This window comes from Cynocephalus volans, chromosome 5 (genome assembly GCF_027409185.1).
Source record: "Cynocephalus volans isolate mCynVol1 chromosome 5, mCynVol1.pri, whole genome shotgun sequence".
Taxonomy (NCBI): domain Eukaryota; kingdom Metazoa; phylum Chordata; class Mammalia; order Dermoptera; family Cynocephalidae; genus Cynocephalus; species Cynocephalus volans.
Genome location: NC_084464.1, coordinates 28855935 through 28878069, shown reverse-complemented (window position 1 = coordinate 28878069; position 22135 = coordinate 28855935). Strand labels below are relative to the sequence as shown.

Genomic DNA, 22135 nt, shown 5'->3' with positions numbered 1-22135 from the left:
AGTGAGCTATGCTTTCCCTTCCTGAGGAAAATGCTCTCCCTTTTCAATCTTCCAATAAGATACTCCACCAACTCAAGAGGCCCAAGGAGTGCTCAACTACTCCACAGAAATCTGATAACCAAATTGGCAGCATTTTGTAATTGAAAGGCTTGGGGGCTAGAAAGAGGGAAAGGGAACTAGGGAGCCACCCCGCGTTGAGTTCTCTGCTTTCTGCTAGCCAGACTGGTTTCAATCTGACAACACTATTGTCAACTTTTTAAAAGTCACAGAATTGATTTTTAAATGTTTGCCTTCTAATCATTCTTGAACAAGTTATAAAAACAGAAATGACATTAAAACAATGACTATTTCTTTAAGAAAAATTTTCCTATTAAAAATGTTCAGAGCTCCATGACCATACAAAAAGAACGAAGTAAAGTCTTAGAACTAATTCTTACAAAATCTCCTGCAGGTAGGAAACTTACCTTGGGATACATTAAGGAGATTTACAACAGCATTTCCTAAAAGGTACCCACTTTTTGGCTATGTTGCCACTTAACTGACATCAAAGAAGATTTTACCTATTCCTTTATTTGATCATAAAAAAATGAAAGTCCAAGGAAATGTGCCTTTGTCTGAGAGCTCTTCCTGGTCCCCACACCGGAGCTGTTGGTTCTACGCATGGATGTGTTTTTGCGGTGAGGAGTAACTGTATTGTTATTTTTCTTCCTTTTTTTTCCTAATGTCGCATGGCAGATGGGTGTTGGAAGAATTACTTTCTCCACAATCTATCAGTTTTATAGTTTGTAATAGTGCAGTTTATGGAAACATGGCAAGTCCAACAAACGCACAACAATCAGATCACAGTTAGATTGAGAAGACTGGTGTGGGTGGGCAGATAGACGTGCTGGACGTGTTCTACACGCGACCTGCAGACGGGGCACGACTGGAAGAGAGAAGCCAACAGTGCCTGTTAGAACAGCTGGCCGGGCTCACCCTCCATACCCCAGGCATTCAGTTTTCTAAATGAGTTGTCATCAATGACTTCCAGCTTTCAATTGGTAGAGATCTTTGCTTTCTAACAATTTTGAAAGTTTATACTTTACAAGGGCTTAAAAATAAATATTATGAAAAATATAAACTGAAGGAAAGACATTAGTTTAGTCAAACTCTAAATAAGGCACACAATGGGTAAAGCAATTACCAAAGATTATGATGACTCAGGCAGTGATGCAGGAGACCCTTCTAGAGACTGTGTGTCCTTGGCTCAGCTGACTGACTTGGGCCACCACGACTGGGTGGATGCCCACGTGGCTCTGCGCCTGGTCCCAGGTAACAGCCCTACATTCCTGGCTGGCTTCTCAGCAAGCGCATGCCCTTCCTCAGCCACAAGGAGAGAGTTAGGCACGTGGGTCAGAATATGTGGGCAGAAAAAGACAAATCCACGACTGCCCCTGGGGAAGTAACGCATTGTGGCTGCATGGGCTACTCTTCGGAAGAATGCAGGTGTCCTGCAGGCTCATTAGCTAGCCTTAAAGTTTTATGTAGCTTTACATAAAACCACAGTGACAAATGGCGAACACTTCTGAAAAATGAAGCTGAATTGAAAAAAATTACTGTAAAAGGAAATGTAAAGTTCCACTTCATGTAAGAAGAATGCAAGAAAGGAAAAATACTATATATGTTACTTCTTTTGTGTGTTAATTTTAAAATTAGTTTGAATTGCTAATAAGTAATAATCATTCCAAGAAGCCCTAGAAGCATATGCAGTAATAAAAGGAAATTAATCACAAATAATCGCAGAGTAAACAACTCACTCATGGATAATTGATAGTTAACTATAAAACCAAAACTCTAGTACTATTTCCCAAATATTTTAAGTAAATAATAAAGACCATCCTCGTAAGTGTCAAAAAACGGAGGCAACATGAAATGGAAGAGGAAGCGCTGGACCAGGCCTCACGAGTTCTGGATTCTAGTCTTTGGTTCAGCCACTAAGTAAACATGCTACCTTGTGAATCTAAGCCTCATTTCCAGCACCAGAAAACAGTCTGTGATTTAGAGTGATTATGCTGCTGAAAATAATATGCTACTCCAAAATGTTTCCAAAGGGCAATTCCTTTTAAGTCACCAAATACAAAGACCCTTTCCAGGTCCACCCAGAGGTAGGCATTCTTCATCTGTGTATTAGTGAGCCAAGACCTGGCACCTAGCAGGCACTCATTAACTACTAACTGGAGGGACAGGGGAGCCAGCCAGGTAAAAGCAGGCCAGCTGACACCCTCACCTGCAGCTGGGCAGCACAGCTCTCACAGCACACAGTGTGGCCACAAGGACAGAAGGTGGAGTTGATCTCCTCCTCGCAGCACACCATGCACAGCATGGCTTCCTTCAGCTTGCGCAGCTTCTCCTGCAGCGCCCTGGTCTGCTGGCAGCTGAGGCCCTCACAGCTGCTGCAGTTCAGGCTGCTCTCTGAGGACTTCAGAGGAGAGTTTGGAGGGCTCTGGTCACTTCTAGAAACAAGGTCCACAATGCCAGCATTGTAGAGTGCCCTCCTGGCATGGTCATATACCTCCTTTGATGTTCTTTTAATATCGAAGACATACTTCTTGCCAAGGTTAATGTTCTCATTCAGAAACAGAGACGCCAAGTGGCCCTTCAAGTCGCGACTATACTGCATCATGACGGCATTAGTCACCGTGTCACACCTGAGAGGAGAGATTGAACATCTACTTTAATATGGAAGAGCCCAGGCAGCTCTATAATTTAGACCTGCTGTCAGTGGGAACAGTCATGTCAGCAGTCATTTATCCTTCTTGTTTGTATACATGAAAGTACGTTCTTCCAGTTTTTTTATGTGTTAAATATCTTAATGATTCCACCTTTGTTTCTCAAATGTCTCCCAAGAACTTTTGATAAAGCAGCTATAAATATAGAAGACAGTGAACATGTACCTCCTCCTCCAGGATATGAGCTACGGTCTCAAGCAGCTTGTGGGAGAAAAAGGACATTTTTCTTTGAATTCTTGGCTTTTATGTTAAAAACACCTATAAATTTTCCATTCTGTGCCACAATTTGTGTGTGTATTTTTACCTAAAATTTTTAAGATTGCCTACCAATTAAATTTCTTGATTTTAATTTTCCAAATATTTAAGTCCAATCACAATTCGGCTTTAAAGTATCCTCTGAAATGAGAGAATCAGTATTGTTATTAAAAAATCCCTATGACGTATGCAGAGAGGATTTAGGAGAACAGCTCTCTCAGAAAGGAAAGATGCCCTGTGTCATCCTACTGCTGGAAAGTGGCACAGGCCCCAGCACTTCGGGTTGTCTTGGGGAGAGGAGGTGGTATAAGAAGACCAGGTAAGAGGTGCGCAGGGGGCTATGTTTATGTAGCCCCAAACATACCCTTTCTGTGGGTGAAGGAGGACTCCATTGCTATTGCGAAACATGATGGTCAAAAGCAGCCCATTTCTTAAATTCTATACTAGACGCATTGACACAACAATACAAGGAACTGTAGATACCTGGTTGTCACCTAAAAATCTTAGGGCGGGGACGCTAGGGTTATCAAGGAAGTAGCCATACGTGCCTGTAGAAAGCATGCGTTTCAGTTATCGCTCGGTACAGCCCGCTGGCCGCCCTGGTGCTGATCATTTTAAACAGCAGCACGATGCTGTTCCCAGACTCCTTGGTGACTGTCAAGTACACGTTCTTTCCTGACTGGGTGGCCATCTGCACCACAGGATAAGCTATCCTAAAAGATGAGAAGAGAAAAGTGAGCAAGCCCGGAAGGAGCGATTTATCACAATGTGCGTGCCTCTGTAGGGACCCCATTTGCTCACGACCCAGCAGTAAAATCAGGTACTTAATCTGGGGCTATCATATAACCATGTGCTCCCTAGTTATAAAGGCACATTGAAAAGCAGGTGTATATATGTGGAGAGAAGTGTTGAAGCTAGTTTTGGGTGTGTGCGAATTATTTGAAAAATATTAACTGCCACATCAGTACACTTTGAGTTAGCATTAAAAAAATAATTAAATAGTTATTAAGTCCTGAACAAAGTTAATGTAATACCAAAATGATATGTTTTATTACTAAGAGATGACTGTTTAGTAAATCCCTCTCCGTTTTCTATTTTCATGATGACACTTACAGATATATAAGCATGCTTAAGTATAAAAAAACTTAAGACTTGTGTTACCTGTTAATTGGGCTAAAGTCATCTTTACAAATTGAGATTCCTTCAGGTCCAACCCCAATGAGGAGTTTCTGCCCTTCACTGTCCCTCACAGAATGCCACTCTATGCCATAGTTTTCCATTGCTGACACAATCTGCAAAACTTGGTATTCAGCAGAAGCCTGGCTGGTCCCCTCCAACTCCTTATGCTTTGCCACAATGCTATAGGACACCAAAAGGGCAGAGAGTTATACAGAGATAAATTACAGTCTTTAGAGATTAATCTATATACTTTTCACTGGTGAATTACGCTGATATGAACACGTATGAATCACAAAATCCTACAACTATACATTATTGATGTTTCATTTATTTAGCAAACTTACTGTAAAGTATTTCTAAGACACTGTTCAAGATCTCGACTATCAAATAATTAGTAGAAAACACTTTTGGGGATGCTGGACGGGGATGAGTTGGAAGAATTGTAGAAAATCTCTAAAAATATGTGTAAGACAAATTTCTCATGCATTTGTCTATAAATACTTTATGTTTCATTATAATAGAGCATTATAAGGGACTGATTAGACCATTTGCGACTGAAGAAAATACAGGATTTATTTTTATTGTAGTAGACAGCCTCTAATATGGTCCTTGATGATCCCTCCTGGTATTCACAGCCTTGTGTTATTTCCTTCCCTTGAGTGTGGGCTGGATTAATGACGTGCATCTAATGAATAGAATATGGCAGAAGTCATGGGATGTCACTCACTTCTGAGATTATTACAAAAAGGCCTTGACTTCCATCTCCGGTGTTCTCTCTTGCTCTGACTTGGATCACTCGCCCTGGGGGAAGCCAGCTGCCAAGTCATGAAATCACCCTGAGGCCCATGTGGTGAGGGAAGGAGGCCAGCCCATAAACCACATGAGACAACTGGAGTGGATCCCTCCCTTAGGTGAGCCTTCAGATGAGGCTGAACTCCACCATGAGGTTGGCTGCAGCCTCATGAGAGATCTCTAGCCAGAAGACCCGCCTCAGCCATGGCCAGGTTCCCAACCCACAGAACAAGCAGATAATGTTTGTTGTTTTAAGCCACTAAGTTTTAGGGTAACTTGTTACGTAGGAATGGAGAACTAAAATGCCTACGTTAGGCCTCTTGGTTTAATTCTTGCTGGGATGAAAACACCAATATACATGATTGATCTTTTATTAAAAGATTTAAAAGATTTGCATTCTTAAAAGATGAGATTTAAAAATTTTTCATTATATAATATTTCCCATAAGGGCATTTATTTGCGTAGACTATGTTTGTGTTTATAACTTCCTCAAATAAAAGGCTAATAAATATTTTGAAAATAATTGGTTAAGTTGGGCAATGGCCCAGTCTCAACCTCACAATTATCTGTATGTACCATAGATTCATTTTCTTTTGGAAATGCTTATACATTTGATAGCTCTATTAATGTAGATGTTAGCCTTGACCACAGCCTCACCTGTTTAAGGCAGCACTGGAGAGCTCCTTTGCACACAGCTCCTCGTAGTTGTACTTGGCAGTGTTCTGGTTGTAGTCCCCAAACTTGGTCTGGGCCAGGAGGGCACTGAGTTCCACTGCCTGCTCTGGAGAGCAAAGGAGGTGGCCTGCCAAGAGGGCCTCCTTGATGTGTAAGAAAAAAATGTGCCTGTAAAGCAATGTGAGAATGAGGTTATGCTCGGGGATAATTGCATATCAGATCTCACCTGCTTAGCAATTTCACAGTCACTTTTAAGTATGGAAAACAGAGCAATTTCACAGTCACACTGAAAATGCTTAACGTTAAAGAACGCTTTTTTATCATTAGCATTAAGACAAAATAAATAAGCACTAAGTTTATTAGGAATAAAAATTATAATGCAAACAAAACAAATCTAATTAAAACAAGTTCATTAACATTAAAATTACAAACTATAAAATAATTATACAAAAATTTCTGCATTATAAAAATTTAAAAGAAATAATCAGAAAAAAATTTATCTGGATGTGGATTCAGATTTAATCTTAAAGAACTCCATAAAAAGGCAACATCTTCACCTTTTTTCAAATGATCCCCAAATCTCTAGTCTAAGCCCCAGCTTCTGTCCTTAGAATCATATTCAAATATCCAACCACCACCTGGAAGTTCTTCAGTATCTCGATTTCAGCCGTTCAAAACCAAACTCACTGTTTTCTTTCCCAAATCCACTTTTTCTCCCAGTGGAAACCACAGTCTCACTTTTGACTCTTCATCTTATTTCTGCCTACTTTCTCGTCACTGAAAACTCTTTAAATGTAGTTCCATTTTCTCCACTTGTACCTCCTCGACCCCACATGCAGCTCTCAACTGTCAGAAAACTTACAATGTCCTCTGAGCCACATTCCTCCTCCAGACTCTGTGCTAGTCCCCCTTCCAAGCTGCTTGCTTCTAGTGCCAACTTGTCATTTCTCTGCTTCAAATCCTTCAAGGGATCCCCACCCTTTGGCTCAGCTATCCAGCCCCATCTCCTGTCATTCTCTCCAGCCACTATGCACCAGAAAAGGGACAATTTCTCTCCCTGGAAAGTGCAGGAAGCACGTTCATGCCCCTGTGTCTCTGGCCTTGCTGCTCCCTCTGTCCTGACGGCCAGTTTTTCTGTAGCCTCACTTCAATATCCCTTGGTCTATACTGCATACAAACCAGCTATTCCTCTATTATAATATTTGACATATTATAACATGTATAACGGTTATATAGTCAGCTGCACGTAAGCTGACTTCTCAAGCACCTTCAGCATCAGCGAGCTCTATAAATACAGGTAAAACTGCATATTATCTATGATTAGTTTATAATTCCAACCTTCCTTTCATTCTGTTTGAGCCTGTCCTAACTGTATACAATATTATATTCTACATTTACTGAAAAAATTCAGATATTGTTTGCATTGCCCAAAATCCTGAAGAGAATATCTAAACTACTATAGGCAGATTGGCCTAGATTATAAAATTTGTCTCTGGCAAATGTGAAGTTTTAACCTTCCTTTGATGACTTGTGATAACCTCTCAAATATGTTTAGATGACACAATCTCCTTCCATTAATAAATGAATTACAATCATTGGTACTGCTCTGAACATTACATAACTCAGATCCCCACTTTGACCAAGTGTGCTATCCTTATTCCAGTCCTCAACACTGCTTTTATTTATACTGTTGCCCCTTCATATCTGCAGGTTCCCTACCAGTGGATTCAACCACAGATGGAAAATATTTGGGAAAAAAAACCCACCAATAAAAATTAGCAATACAATAATAAAAAACAATACTAATAAAAACCAATATAGTTTAATAATTATTTGCATAGCATTTACATTGTATTAGGTATTACATGTAATCTAGAAATGATTTAAAGTATACAGGAAGATTGCACAGATTATATGTAAATACTATGCCATTTTATATACGGGTCCTGAGCATCTGGGGATTTTGGTATCTGTGGGAGGTCATTGAACCAATCCCCTGAGGATAGCTAGGAACTACTGTACACTGTACCTGCATCTGACATTCCAGGTAGAGGGAATAACGTGAGCAAGGTAAGAAAAAGAAGTAGGAGAAAGTGAGGCTACAAATATAGGGAGGGGCTACACTGAGCATCTCCAAATATCAGGCTGACAAGAGCATTAATCTTCCTTTAACTAAGAAATGTTTAAATTCAATGTTCTGGGCCTTCTATGACAATAAAGAAACATTTTAAATGATCAAACTTTGCCAAATAATGCAGTTTTTTTCTTTATTTAAAGCCCCTATACAGAAGTCACAATAAGAATGCATAATAGCATTGAAAGAAGATAAACATGGTTTTTATTAACCCAAACATCTGCTAGTCTTTAAAGTGTTTCTGACATACTGCTAAACTGAGAAGGGGGCTCCACTGGGGCAAAGAGATGACCAGAAAAATAACTTGTTTTAAAATAGCTATTTGATGACTGAGGTCTAGCATTCTCATAAAACCACGGTGTTATAATACAACACTGCTTCAGCCCTTAAATGGCTTTTTAAATGACCAGTCGGTAAACTTGATCTTCGTTAACATACCTGTCTCTGAATTTGATTGGGAGGGGGTGTGTTATTAGGAAACTAAAATCTGAATCTATGCTTATATTGAAGAAGGAGTTATGTGCTCAAAGATTATACAGATATTACCACCAACTCTTTTCTATTTAATGACTTCTTAAGTAAAAGTGTCTTTTAACTTATTTTCCAAGTATCAAGTTAGAAACTAGTTCCTGCTTTATTAAGTAGTAAGTATAGCCTGCAAATGAGTTTAGAAACTCATTCAATTTCTTTTTCCAAACCATCCACGCCTACTTCTGGAGAGACAGCTGCCAAATCAAAGGCAAAGAAGCAGGAGCAAAATGTAAGCAGGTGGTCAGCAGCCTGCGAGTAACACTGGTCCTTTCCCCACATGAGGGCCAGAGTGTAAAAACAGTGGAGTGAGTGGGCAACTGGCCTTGTCTACACACTCCACAGTCTAGGCACAGTCCTCACAATCCAATCCAATCACCTCTCAACAGCCCTACCTTTCAAATATCATAACCGGATTTCCCATCCTCTTAACACTGTTACAGTGAGGATTAAGCTTCCAAAACATGAACTTTTGGGGGACACATCTGACCCAAAGCACATGGGTACAAATGAATTCATACTTACTGTAGCATTATGGAAGATAGAAATAAAACAGGTGAACATGAGGATAAGCCAAATTTTAATTTTAAAAAAGAATCACGTATTCTCAATATATTTTTGTTTCAAAGTACTTCAAATTTCCTTTTTTTTTTTTTTAAAGATGAGCGGTAAGGGGATCTTAACCCTTGACTTGGTGTTATCAGCACCACACTCTCCAAAGTGAGCCATGGTCCAGCCCAAATTTCCTCTTTTTTAAAAATCAATTCCTTTTTATGGTGTTAAGGAATGAAGTCACACCATTTATCTTTTAAAAGTTGTAATCAGAGAACTCTCCTCTAAATACTGGCTTATCTCATGAAGCAATCATCTCATAATCAAAGCAGAACTTCCTGAAAACCAATCGGGAGTTGTCAGTCTGCTCATCGGGACAGTTACTCTCAGTTATTGCCCTCCAGTTATATCACCAGTTACACCATTTTGAAGAGCTTTTCATGACCAATGTAAAATAATATCTGAGATTCAACATTAAATCACAATTTAAGTAACTAGCCTAAAACGTGTTTAAAATGGCCAAGTAGCTATTTTTAAAAACTCTCAATTACCAATCACTGAACTGCATTTGTATCTGAAAGGCATGAGCGAACCAAGGCATGACTGGCCATGGGGAGTAATGGCTGGTGTGTCCCTCATCTCCCAGGCAGACCCCCACTGTGATCATCAGTACACATGTCTCAGTCCAATGAGTCACTTAACCACATCAGTCTATTTTAAACCAAACTGTGACTGCCAAGTTATATTTAAAAACTATCAAATCAAAACAGAATTGCTGTAAGAGTTTTGTTTTGTATCTTTAACTCCAGTAAAACAAAAATCAGTTCAAGATGGATCATAGGCCTAAATGTGAAAGCTAAAAACATAATGCTTTAAAAACTCAATATAAAAGAGTATCTTCATTGCTTGGGAGTAGAAAAGGTTTCTCAGGAGGCAGCCCACAAAAGCCACAAAAGAAGAAAAATGGATAAATTAGACTTCATCAAAATTAAAAACATCTATGCATCAAAAGACATCAGGAAAACAGGCAAGCCATAGGAAGAAATATATTTACAAAACAGATATTCAATAAGGAACAAGTTTCTAGGATACATAAATAATTTGTACAACTCAAAAATAAAGGGAAACAACTCAATAAAAGCAGATAAATGACTTAAATAGATACTTCACAAAAGAAGACATGTGAAAGGACAATATGCACACAAAAAAGTGCATAACAATAACTGGCAGAGAAATGTAAATTAAAACCACAACACTCTATCACTACGCACCCACCATAAGGCTGGCAGGGATGCAGAGGCACAGCACTCTCCTACATTCTCGGGGGGAGTACAAAATAATACAACGGCTTTGGGAAAAGGTCTGGCAGTTACTTATGAAACTAAACAATAACCTACTCTATGACCCAGTTATTTCATTCCTAGATATTTACTCACAAGAAATGAAAACACGTGTGTCTACAAGAAAAGACTTGTACTAGGATGTTCATAACAGCTATATTCATAATAGCTGGAAAACAGGTGTTCATCAATAGGAGTATGAAAAACCAAACTAGTACATTCATACAACAGAATACTATCCAGCAATAAAAAGGAACAAACCACTGATATATAGAATATGGATGAATCTCAAAAAACTTATGATGAACAAAAGAAGCCAGACACCAAAGAGTACATACTGCATGACTCCATATGTATAAAGCTGGAAAAACATACAACCGTCGTTGTGGAGTGTGGCTGGTGGGGTGGGGAAGAAGGGTGGCACTGACTGCAGAAGGGCAGGAGGGAACTTTCTGGAGTGATGATAATGCTCTAAATCTTGATAGGAATTTTGTTTAAACAAGCATATTCATTTCTCAAAGCTCGTTAAATGGTATAATTAGGATTTATGCATTTCATTATATGTAAAATTTACACCAAAAAGAAAGAACGGAAGGCAAACACTGAGCTCTACTTAATGATATGCACACTGATGTATTTTCAACTTATTTTGAAATGCTTCAAAAAGTAAGATAGATTGGTAGATGGGTAGAGGGACTGATAAATGGATAAATATGTAATAAAGCAGGTATAGTAAACTATTAATAGTAGAATTTAGGTGGGAATATATGGGTGTTCATTGTAAAAATCTTCAACTTTTCTGTGTTTGAAAATTTTCATAAGAGGTTGAGAAAATATTAGTAAAAAATGGCTTACGATCAAGGTTCAGAAGTCACATAAATGGCGATACCTAAAATGAACCATCAAATCTATGTCATGGAGAGCTTGCAGTAGAGAAATCGGTCATAGACAAATAATTACCAAGTAATTACTTTGTCAGGCAGGTCTCTATTCAGGCTTAAGGAGCCTTCTCAAAGCCCAAAATATAAAATGGGAATTGTTGATAAATGTGCCCCCTACTCTAAAGCAGTTAAGAGATATGCAGGGTGGAATTTCCACCTTCAAAAGTGATGACAACCCACACCAGAAGAATACTATTACTCCAAAGCATAAAACCTGCACTTCTAAAAAATGTGTTTATTGACTCATAGTAGATACCTGTCCTAGGCAAACACCAAACCAGGAAAGCCTATAGTCTACAAGCGTTAACTACAATCTCTTTCTCAATAATCTAGATTAGTCAGGAGTATTATTAGGTGTGGTTATTTTACAATGCAGAGAAGGTGGAATTTTCAGATTTAATCATCTCTTTAACTGCCTTCAAATCATGAGTTATTTGCTAGGTCCTGGGGCTGGTACAGAAGAGGGCTGGGACCACATTGTTGCAGGACACCATTCAGAACAAATATACCTGGTGTCCCTGCAGCTGCTCAACACTGGCCATCCTGAGTCTAACCCTAAGTGACTTCTAAATGCTCAGATTTTACATTAAATGACATTTTAAAAATGGTCTTTGAATGTATCATGCAAATACTATAAGTATTAGAAATTCAAAGGGACTAGAGGTGCCCAGACGGGAGTTCCTTGGCTAAATAAATACATATAAAAACACAAACATCCTATAGTCTTAGCAAAAAGAACTTAATAGATAAACTGGAATTCAGAATTCAATTAATACTTGTGCTTTCTTTGGAAATAATATACACACATATCTGCTTTTACCTTTTTTATTTTCCCAGGGTCTATTTGGTGTTTGGGCAAAAAAATTTTTAAGAAGTGTCATTCTACTTTTAGACTTATGGTTGATATGAAGAACATATATGATACCTTTAGAATAGATCAATACTGCCATAAAAGCATCTTAGGGAACCTACCTACCCTGAATCACACAAAGGTAAATTATGTAATCAACTTTTACTAATGGCGACAAAAGTTTTGAAAGACTATGGACATAATTTATCTAGGCTAGGCACAGGCTAGAACCAATTTGATTCAGTTCTGAACTGGTCTGAAATCACCACATTATACCTGCCCATAATTTACATGTGGCACTTGCTCTGTGGGTTTCAATAATGCCATCTTTTCTAGATTTCTACATGTCTAAGTGATTTTTGTTGGAAGACAGGGAAAAACTGGGTAAGCTATAAATTGCATGAAATTAGACAAATTGATGCTGTAGTCTGAGAACTATGTGAACTTCATAAAAGGTCCAGGTGAATGGTAGTTCATTTTAGATAAGAACAGTCACAATAAACACATGGCATAGAGTGGAGGGGGTAAAAGAACAGAAAATAATCACTACAAAACATTTATTAATGATGAAATTTCTTTTAGATACTCTCAACTTTTCAGTTCATAGAAGCAAACTGAAAAACATTTTAGTATCTATAAGAAAATTTATATTATTAGCATAAGTTGCTACTTATTTCCAAGTTCTTAATTCATTGATTCAACAAATAGTTATGCACCAGATACAGTGCTGATCAGCTCCCTGTTTAATGGGATTTAGATTATTAGAATGACCAATAACAAACAATTGTCACGTCAGTAAATGTATGTTATAAACTCATTAAATGCAACAGGCAATGTCTTGGGAGAATTTAGTCCCCCAAGCAGGGCTAGATAAAGCTTTTCTGAGGAGTGATGAGGTCAGAAAGGTGGCAGGGATTTAACAAGGGACAAGTTAAACTCATCTCCGCTTGCATCATTAAAATATTGATGAAATTTAACATCCAAGATTACAGCACTTCCATGAACACTTAGCTCAGGACTCACAGAGCCCTTGTACTGGGGTTGTTTTCTGGGAAAGAGAATTCAGGTGTTGGTGAGCCTTAACTAAGCAAGATTGCCCCTAGCAAAGACCACAGAGCTCTGCTAAAATGTGGCCAAGTTAGGAGAAATATAAAGATTTTACTGGCAGTGGATGGTACAATGACCAGTGTAGATGAAGCACACACTCATAGTTTTCTATTCTCTGGTTTTGAAAATGTTGACAAAATCCAGTCTGAATTGCTGTGAATAACTGAAAGCCTTTGAAAGGCAAGAATTTCCAAGATTATTATTTCAGGTCTACTTCCAGAATACATTAATTTGTTTTACTTTTCGTTTTAACGCACAGCATGGCAAACATCTGCTGAAAATACCTGCCGTCTCCACCTCTGAAATGTACCAGATGAGTCTGAACAAGACTCTCCTTTCACTTTTGAGGTCCCCATTCAAGACCAAACATAACAATCGAAGTAGAAAAACCAAGTCTAAAATCAGGCCAAACCAGAGACCAGATGAACTCTATCTACCAATCTAAGCAGACACTTGATATGTTCTTTTTCTGTCTTCAGAGAAATGTATTTAAGAAAACATTAAGGAAAATAATATAAAGACAAAGCAGAAGCGAAGGAAAAAAAGTTATTGCTAGGAGGGATTTAGAAACAATCTCTATGCTTTCAAGAGAGATGAAGAGCTGAGCTTAGTCTTGGAAGTCTGTATGGCTGGTGGTTGGTAGCAGAGTTGGACCTAGAGTACAGGGCTTCTGCCTGGATCCCGGTGTTTTCCTGTGACAATCAGGCCTTCCTGCCTGGTCATTCTCACAGCGGACTCCTTAATCTGATATTGACTAGTAAGTTAACTGCCCCCAGTTAGGCCAGCTCTATGGTAAGAAGGCTACTTTAATTGTCCATAGAGGACAACTCTGCCAGGGTATTTCAGCACCATTTAATAAACTGTCCAGACACTTTCAGTATCCTAAACACACCCTCATGCCTTGACTTAGAAGAGACAGTAAAAAAAATCACCTCTCATAACTGGATTGTCAAAGCTCAATTTACTAACTACATAAACAGATCTATCGTATATTCATGGCATCATATATTTTATAACAAATAATTAAACATCAGGAAGTTTATCAACCAGCTTTATTTTGCTAAAATAACATTTTAAAAATAAGTATTTTAGTTCTACAGTATCATGCATACAAAAACAATGCTAATTGTAAACTGGACCAAGTACAATTTCTCATGTCCTTATTAAAAGGTACAAATCCTTATTACAAATCACTTTATCTAGTTATTGAAGCATAATGCTATCTATCTGTATAAAAATGGCATTTTCTTAAAGTTCTATATTTCAGGCAACCCCACAAAAACAAATACAATTCACCAATGTATTAAAAGCAAGTCAAAAGTTTAGACCACACTAACTTTTCAATACGATTTCAAAAAAATTAAAATTACCTGGTTGAACTAGGTATGGACATTCTTTGAGTGCTATCAGCCATGAATCTCAAGAGCCAAAGCCAATTGATTCAATAAAGGAAAAACCAAGATAGAAAATTTAATTCAAGTTCTAATTCATAAAATGTCTCTATTTCTTCCATGAATAAAATAAATTGGATAACAGTTATTAACCCAATTACAGGAAAGCACAGGTAGAGACCATCTAGTAGTCAATTAAAACGTCTGAATGCATTCATAATGCAAGCGTATTATGCTATTATCCTGCAGCCATTGTTTACATGAAGTATTTGGTCCTCCAAGCTTCTGCAGATTCAAAAAATAAATTTGTGTCATCAAAACTGGCATCTAGAGGTCCTGAAATTATTGCAAAATCACAATAAGACTACAAGATGAAAAGTCCAATATGCTGTGTTACATATATTTTCTCTTTTACTTGACTGCAAGTTATGACAGTGAAGTACAAAGAACAAGCTTTCACAAATCAGCTTTAAGTAAAAAAAAAATTTAAAAAAGCCTCTTTGGATTAATATAAACAGCTAAAACATCCTAAAACATACAATCATTTGAATACTTGGCAAGATATGTTCAGGAACACTAAGAATTCATTATGCCAACTTCCTCTAAAAACAAAATTAAGTATTTATCTCAACCTTTAAAATTCCATAACAAGGAAAAGTGAAGATCTGAAATTTGAATACTTTTCAAAATGTGTTTCCATCACTCCTTTCATAAACAAACAAATATTTTAAAAACTCTTAAAGGATATTGCTCACTCATCATTACTCAAAATTTTCAGAATTACACGCACGGAAATTTCCAAGCCAAAGGATTATGAAAAACATGAGAACTTAGATCCAAAGTTTGTTGTGTTTTTAAAAGTTTTCCTTTTCTTTTTGGATATGCCACTATAAGATGTAAGTCTCTTGCACTTCAGCAATAAATATTAAACATCACTTTCCTACTTTGGCTCATCCTTGAGGAAAGTATTAGTCAGTCCAGAGGAGAACACATTTTGTCTGAAAAAGGAGACCCTGTGCTTCAGTTGTCTACCACTATTGGCGGTTTTTTGTTTTGTTTTGTTTTGGTTTTTTACAATGTAGAGAGATAAACTCAACAATCATCTGTAATACACCTGTGGGTTGGAATTCAGTTACAGTGGCCTTGAAAGAGTGGTTTTTTTTAAGAAACTAAAAAAACTTAAAATTCTGCATGAAGTTAGGCAGTAGGCAGCTCTTTGCTGCACACTGTAATCTGACACTAGGCTGAAGAAGTTGACCAAGTTTAAGTAACCCAAGAGGAACTGTTTCCTGCTTTCTGTTAGAACAGTCTACGGTGACCTATAGTAACACTGCTGAGACAGAGGTTACTATCGGGCATTAGATGCTGCTATCAGGAAGTCAGTCTGGTCTTTTTTCTCTCTCTCTCTTTTTTTTTTTTTTTGTGGTGTGGCACTCATCTCAAGTGTTTGTAAGAATTCAACCCTGCTCTCCCATTAAGTTTATAAAGACAAGAAAAACCAAAGGAAGAGTGGGAAAATGAACCCAGGCCAAATAGGTAGTTACCTTTCCACCTCAACAAAAGGGCTGTGCCATGAAAACTTGAGTTGTGAAGGAACTGACTCTATAGCAAAACAAATTTGCCTGTGAACATCTCTGGGAAGATGCAAAGGCCCCTTCTAAATGGAATCAAAGGTATATTTGACATTGGTTTATTTGACATTGGGTTACTTTACCTAGTCTGCTCCTGTAGGATGAGATGAGGCTCCACGAAAAACTTGACTCTCAGTTTAAGCCGGTAAGGGGCTAGCCCATCCATCTGTTGAGAGATCCGGTTTCTCAGATTCAGCCATAAATTTTCACCTTTGCTACCAGTAAACTGCAGTCCAAAGTAATCAACTTCTATGATTCCCAATCTCCTGCACACCTAAAACAAAAATTAATGCAGCATGGATGAGCGAATGGTAATGCAGTCAAAGCAAACCCAAGAGCTCCACCTAAATCCCAGATTACTGCATACTTTTAACAAAGTTCAACGGTGTTTCAATTCCTGTTGCAAGCTGGAAAACCAAAGTTCTAAGGCTCCAGTGATACTAAACCCCTAGCTCTAGCATGTAGCCAGTATCTAGCTTTAATATCTGGGGCATGACCAATTGCAGTAGGGAAAAAGGAGTTCTCAAAACGAGGGGACGCTACAGGGTATTTTCCTTCCTATTCCAATCACTGGAATTCCCTCCACCAGCACAATCTGCATAGCTGATTTGGCAGCTTATTATCTGGACAGTTTTAACCATCTGGATTCCAAAAAACAAACACACTGAGGAAACACGCCACAAGTGTCAGCTAAGCTTTACAAGCGCTTTTCCAAACATCTCGGATCTAGGTGGTTTGAGGGCACAGCGTTTCACTGGATCAAATTTGCTGTGTGCCACACGAACCGTGCACTGTTTGCAACCGACCTTCTTCCCTCTCAAGGAAACACATGCTTAAAGACAACCCAGCAGCGGATGACCCAAACCTACACTCTTCTCGTCCCCTGCAAATGCAGGTGAATGGTCCACTTGAGAAGCAACATGAGACAAGGGCTCCGGATTGTCTGCCAACGAACCCCGGGGCCAGAGACCGCTTCCAGCCACCCCATTCTGGGACGCGGGTGGCGCTGCCAGGCGCCGCAGGGAACCGACGGGCGGCATCACGCACACACCTGCAGCAGGTGTGCTGGGCGACCTTTTTCTGGGAAAGTGCCGGGCTGGGGGGCAGGGTGGCGGCTGCGGGCTCCGTGCTGTGCCCGTGCCCCCAGCGCTGGGGGTCCCCGCAGCGCGCGTCCTCCAAGCCCCACAGGCGCGCCCTGTGAGCCGGGGAGGGGGCCGCACGCCCCACGCCTGCGGGGAGGAGGGGGCGCGCTCCCCCCGGCCGCCGCCGCAGCGCAGCCCGGCCCCTGGCAGGCGGCGCGCCCGGGCGCCCGGCGTCGCTGCGAGGCCCCTCGGCCTCGGGGGACCGGCTGGGGCCCCCGCTTGGCCCCTAGCCTCACCTGGTTGAGGCAGTCCTCGCCGTTGGCTTTCGCCTCCACCTCCACTTCCATCAGCACCGCGTCCGGCCTCGTCACATAGCACAGCATGGCTGGGGCCGCCGCTGTCACCACAGTCGGCTCCTCTTTGGTGTGCGCGGGGCTGCCGCCTCGCCACGACTCGGACCCAGCCCCAGGCTCGGCGACGGCTGGCCCTCGGAAGGCTGCGGCCCCCCAGACGCCTGCCCTGCTCCCCGCGGCCACCGCTCGCGTCCCCGCCACCCCCTCAGCCGCCCGCCGGCTCTCCGGTCCTGCGCGGCAGCGCCTCCGCACTCCAGCAGCCCAACTGCCTGTGCCGCGATAGGGACTCCTCTGATATAGCGGCCCCGCCCCCTTCGGCTCGGGCCCCCGCCAATCACGGCGCCCCCGCCCCTCCGCCGCCGCTACGCCAGCCAATAGCGGTGCCCGCTCGGCCGTGTTCCCCGCCTCCCGGCGCCGGCTGAGTTACCCCGGCCGCCTGGGGAGGTGGCAGCTTGCGGGCCGCCAGTGCTGCAGGAGGGAGGCCCTGGAGCACACCCGCTGCCTCTGCCCGCTGGGCGACGCTGCTCGGAGCGAGCGATCGACCTGGGCTCCAGGAGAGGGACGCCTTTCTGTCCGGGCTTGGATTTACGATGATTAAACGCCTCCAAGCTGCCGCTATTCTTCAAAAGCCTCGGATGGCTTCAATAACGCATTTTGGTTGTGAAAGCCCAAAGGAAAAGGAGCAACCCCACGCCTAAAGAAAACTATTTTCCACCGAGATTTGCCACAGCGGGTTGTTGGAAGGGAGAATTGTTGTTCCTTACTGGACCTTATCGTGTCATTGTTGACAACACAAAATCTGACTATTAAAGTTTTTTCAGTTGACCAATAAGCCAGGTAGCTTGGTCTAGTGCTTCTTATACTCTCTCCAAGGGTTTCTATTTAGCCGATCTGCTGAATCAAAACACCGTACAGGCACTAGGCCCTCTCTCAGGTTCCCCACCCTATCTCACGTCTTATCTCTTTCATTCATTAAGCATTCATTGAGCACCTGATAGCCTGCCCGTCCCTTCTCTCAGGCAACCAGATGTTATCCCCATCATAAAGATAAGGGGCTCATCTCAGCACCTAACAGGTGGTATAAGCTCAATAGTGGCTATTTATAATTAAGGATCTACAAGTTTTCACTCATTTACCACGAGTTTCTCTTTGCCAGTACATTACTTAATCTCTCAGTTTTTTAAAAAAATTATTTTTTTTAATTGCACGTTTTTATGGGGTACAGTTTGCTGTTTGAATACATTGCATATATTGTATAATGATCCTATCCGAATAGTGAGAATATCTATCACCTAAATATTTATCATTTCTTAGGTTTCTTTATAGGAGAAGAAAAAGATACGGGTTTCAGCCTTGGACCCTTGGAAAACTTACTTCATCTCTCGGAAACTCATGGTTGTCAACAATAAAATGGAGACCACAGTATTTACTCTGTCTTCTTTCAGCATTGCTGTGAAGCACAGCAAAGATAATAATGTTCATAAAAGCACTTGAATGTCCCTGTACATATAAGGAGAGCTCTTATGTCAGCTTTGTCACTGCCTGCTGATGACTTCTCTCCCAACTCCTTTTCCAGAGTCCCAAGCATCTCTGTCCTAGTGGCCTTCATTTCTGATGAAGTAGGAGGGATATCAGAGCGAAAGGCTAAAGGGAGGGATCCTACAATAGTCTTTCATTAAACCCAACTCTGGATAAAACCATAGATAGTTGAAATTCTGACCCCCAATGTTGCAGATGGACATGTGCAGTCTCACATCCTCCTTTGTCTTATGAATACACCTCATGTTATTGTGCTGCTGAAATAGTTCCTTCCTGCATCGTTTCGTGTTTCTCATTCCCTTAATTCCAGTCTGTTAATCTGAGAAATTTCTCTGGGAGATAACATTTGGATCATTGTTATCGAATCTATGCTTAATCGCTAGAAATTTCAGAAGAGATGAAGGGCAAGATGGAGGCCAGTTGTATTAGCTAATATTTTTGTTTATGAACGACAGAAAGCAAAGACGGTTAACTTATCCAAAAGGGAATTTAGTGACAAATTTGGGAGCTCATAGAATCAGGGGGGACCAGGTGTGGAAATGAATAGAAAGGGCAAATATTAGTTGACCAAAACCAAAAAAAAAAAAAAAAACAAATAAAAACAAAACAAGCAGAAACCAAAACAAAATACCCATTTCGTGGAGAAACTATTTTTAAAATACCTTAAATTTTTGGCTTTTGCAGGGATATTTCTTTCTTTCTCTCTCTCTCTCTCTCTCTCTCTCTTTTTTTTTTTTTTTGCAATACGACTCCATATTTATTTATTTATTTTTAAATTGAAGCAGATAAAATAGTTTGTAGAAGCCCAGGTAATCTCTGGCAGATTCTATTTATTTATCTAAAAATCTTTTTGTATTTATTTTCTATTTTTAATAGTCATCACTTACAAAATTGTTGGAGGTTTAAGATAGGCAGAGGTATTTCTAATTCAAATCCAGATCATGCTCCAGCTGTGGGATGAGTGGTAGAGATTCCAATTTCTCCATTCCTTCTCCTCTTCGAACAGCCAGTTTGGGAAATGAATTTAAAAATTACCAGATAAGATGCATAAGAGAAAAATTACCAGATAAGATGAATAAGAGAAGAATTTCTTAAAACAAAGCTAAAAACTGGAAAATGGCATTGGGGAGGGTGAAGAAATCCTTGGGACCAGGAAAAAAAAGAATACTGGCTTCTACAAGAGTATATGGAATATAAGGACTATGATCTCTCTATCTCTCTGATCTCTCTCTCTTGTGATTTCTTCCTTAAGTAGAGATAGGGAGAAACTGACTAGTTAAGGAATGAGACGGCTGAGTGAGCTGGTGAGAAAGCCCATTATGCTCGAAAGACCTGGTTAGGGAATAGAAAATCCACAGTAAAATTACTTCCTAGAGGATTCTACCATCTGCTAATGTTACTGAACGTCTGGAGCTAGTTTCAAGCCCCAGCTGGGTCTGACTCCAAATTAAGAGACTCTGAACATCCGGGCCTGGGGGTGGGAACTATATGGGACTGAGCCGTGACTGAAGTCAGAGAGGGGCTCCATGGTATTTGTCTGCTTTCTTCTGCTCTCACCTCAGACACACCCAAGACACTCAAGACAGCATTAGACAATATTTGCAGGACATGATGCAATGGTCACCTGGCTGCAAAATCCCAGCAAAGGCCCTTCTCCGGGAGGAGAGGCTTCATCACCTGCCACACCCTCCTCTTCACCTCTCAATGCTCATTTGTAGGAGCACCGGATGAAGGACTATTAGTGTCTGCCTAGAAAATCGTCCTTTTGCTTTCACACATTACTCAAGCTAATTATTCACATAAGGAACACTTCATCGAGCACAAGTGTGTTAGAATGTGTTGAGCGAGCTGAAATCTCTAATTTGAAATATTAGACTTGTGAAATTCAGGAGTAGTTTAATTTAATCCTGGCTTACCATCAAAGCAGAACATTCATTTCCCAAACTGGCTGTTCGAAGAGAAGGAGAAAGAACAGGCAACGCCCATACTAAAAACTCTGGGAGATGCACGTCTACATTAGCAGGCAGTTTAAATTATTTTCTTCTAGTTATGGAAGTAGTTGCTGTTCATGGAAGACTACTGGGAAAAGCCGGAAAAGTACAAGGGAAAAAATGAAGTACCTGTACTCTGATCAGGCATTTCTATTCAGTATTGATGTTTTACTGTTGTACTTTGCATGCAATGTGCTCTAAATATTGATTGTGATATAATCAAATACTGCACATTCATTTCTGGAAATGCATCAGGAGAGCAAGAGAGACTTGGGGTGCAGGGTTCCAAATCTAAACCTAGTGTTATGAATATTAGGAAAAGTATAACCAGAAGGAACCACCACCACACAAAAAATTCCCAACTCTTACTGTTTCTTAGCTCTCTTTTCTTTTCTGAAATACTAACCTTTCTTCCATCTGTTTTCCTTCTCACTACTAAGATGCCCTGAAAGGTCACATTTTGTGTGATGCTTACTCCTTTGGCACGTATCATTTAGTTGAGAGATGCTCAGAAATGTGAGATAATTTCCAACTTGGCACATTTTGTTTCACAAATGATATTTAACAAATGATTTTGTTTAACAAATTGATACTGGTCTTTTACTTACGGAAACGACCAATAGCTAGGCATGTGTTTCTTGAATTGCTCGTCAAGTCTGGTGATATACAGGTGCTGATCCAGCCAGAACAGAGCTCACCCATATTCAGATTTTGAATGAGGTTGAACTGATGCTGGAAATGCAGCTGGGAGCAACAGGACAGAGAACAGATAACCATCTGCCCAGAGGTTCAAATTTGCAAACCTCCTAACTGGTACATGTTCTAACCAGTTGTTCTATAACAACTCTCTCTTGGTCCTCATATTTGAGCATACCTGAGTATGCCTTTCTTTGAAAGACAGAGGGGTCAACATGATGTCTTGTGTGAGTGGGTGCAATACAGAACTTAGTGGGGATGGTCATTTCCAGTATCACTGGCACGTTAGAGAGTACCAACTTTCCAGAGAAAAAAGTGACAACTGTTAGAA

At 40.3% G+C, this 22135-nt stretch overlaps 1 protein-coding gene across 1 annotated transcript; it reads right to left on the bottom strand.

Annotated features, from left to right (window-relative positions):
- Nucleotides 1-550: 550 nt before the first annotated feature.
- Nucleotides 551-17778, bottom strand: MYLIP (myosin regulatory light chain interacting protein). Its single transcript, XM_063097195.1, has 7 exons — nucleotides 17522-17778; nucleotides 16227-16417; nucleotides 5652-5837; nucleotides 4185-4382; nucleotides 3572-3736; nucleotides 2267-2687; nucleotides 551-925 (listed from the first exon to the last, which is right to left on the bottom strand). The coding sequence occupies exons 1-7, from the start codon at nucleotides 17606-17608 to the stop codon at nucleotides 836-838; spliced, it is 1338 nt and encodes a 445-aa protein (XP_062953265.1). The 5' UTR covers nucleotides 17609-17778; the 3' UTR covers nucleotides 551-835.
- Between the last annotated feature and the right edge of the window lie 4357 nt (nucleotides 17779-22135).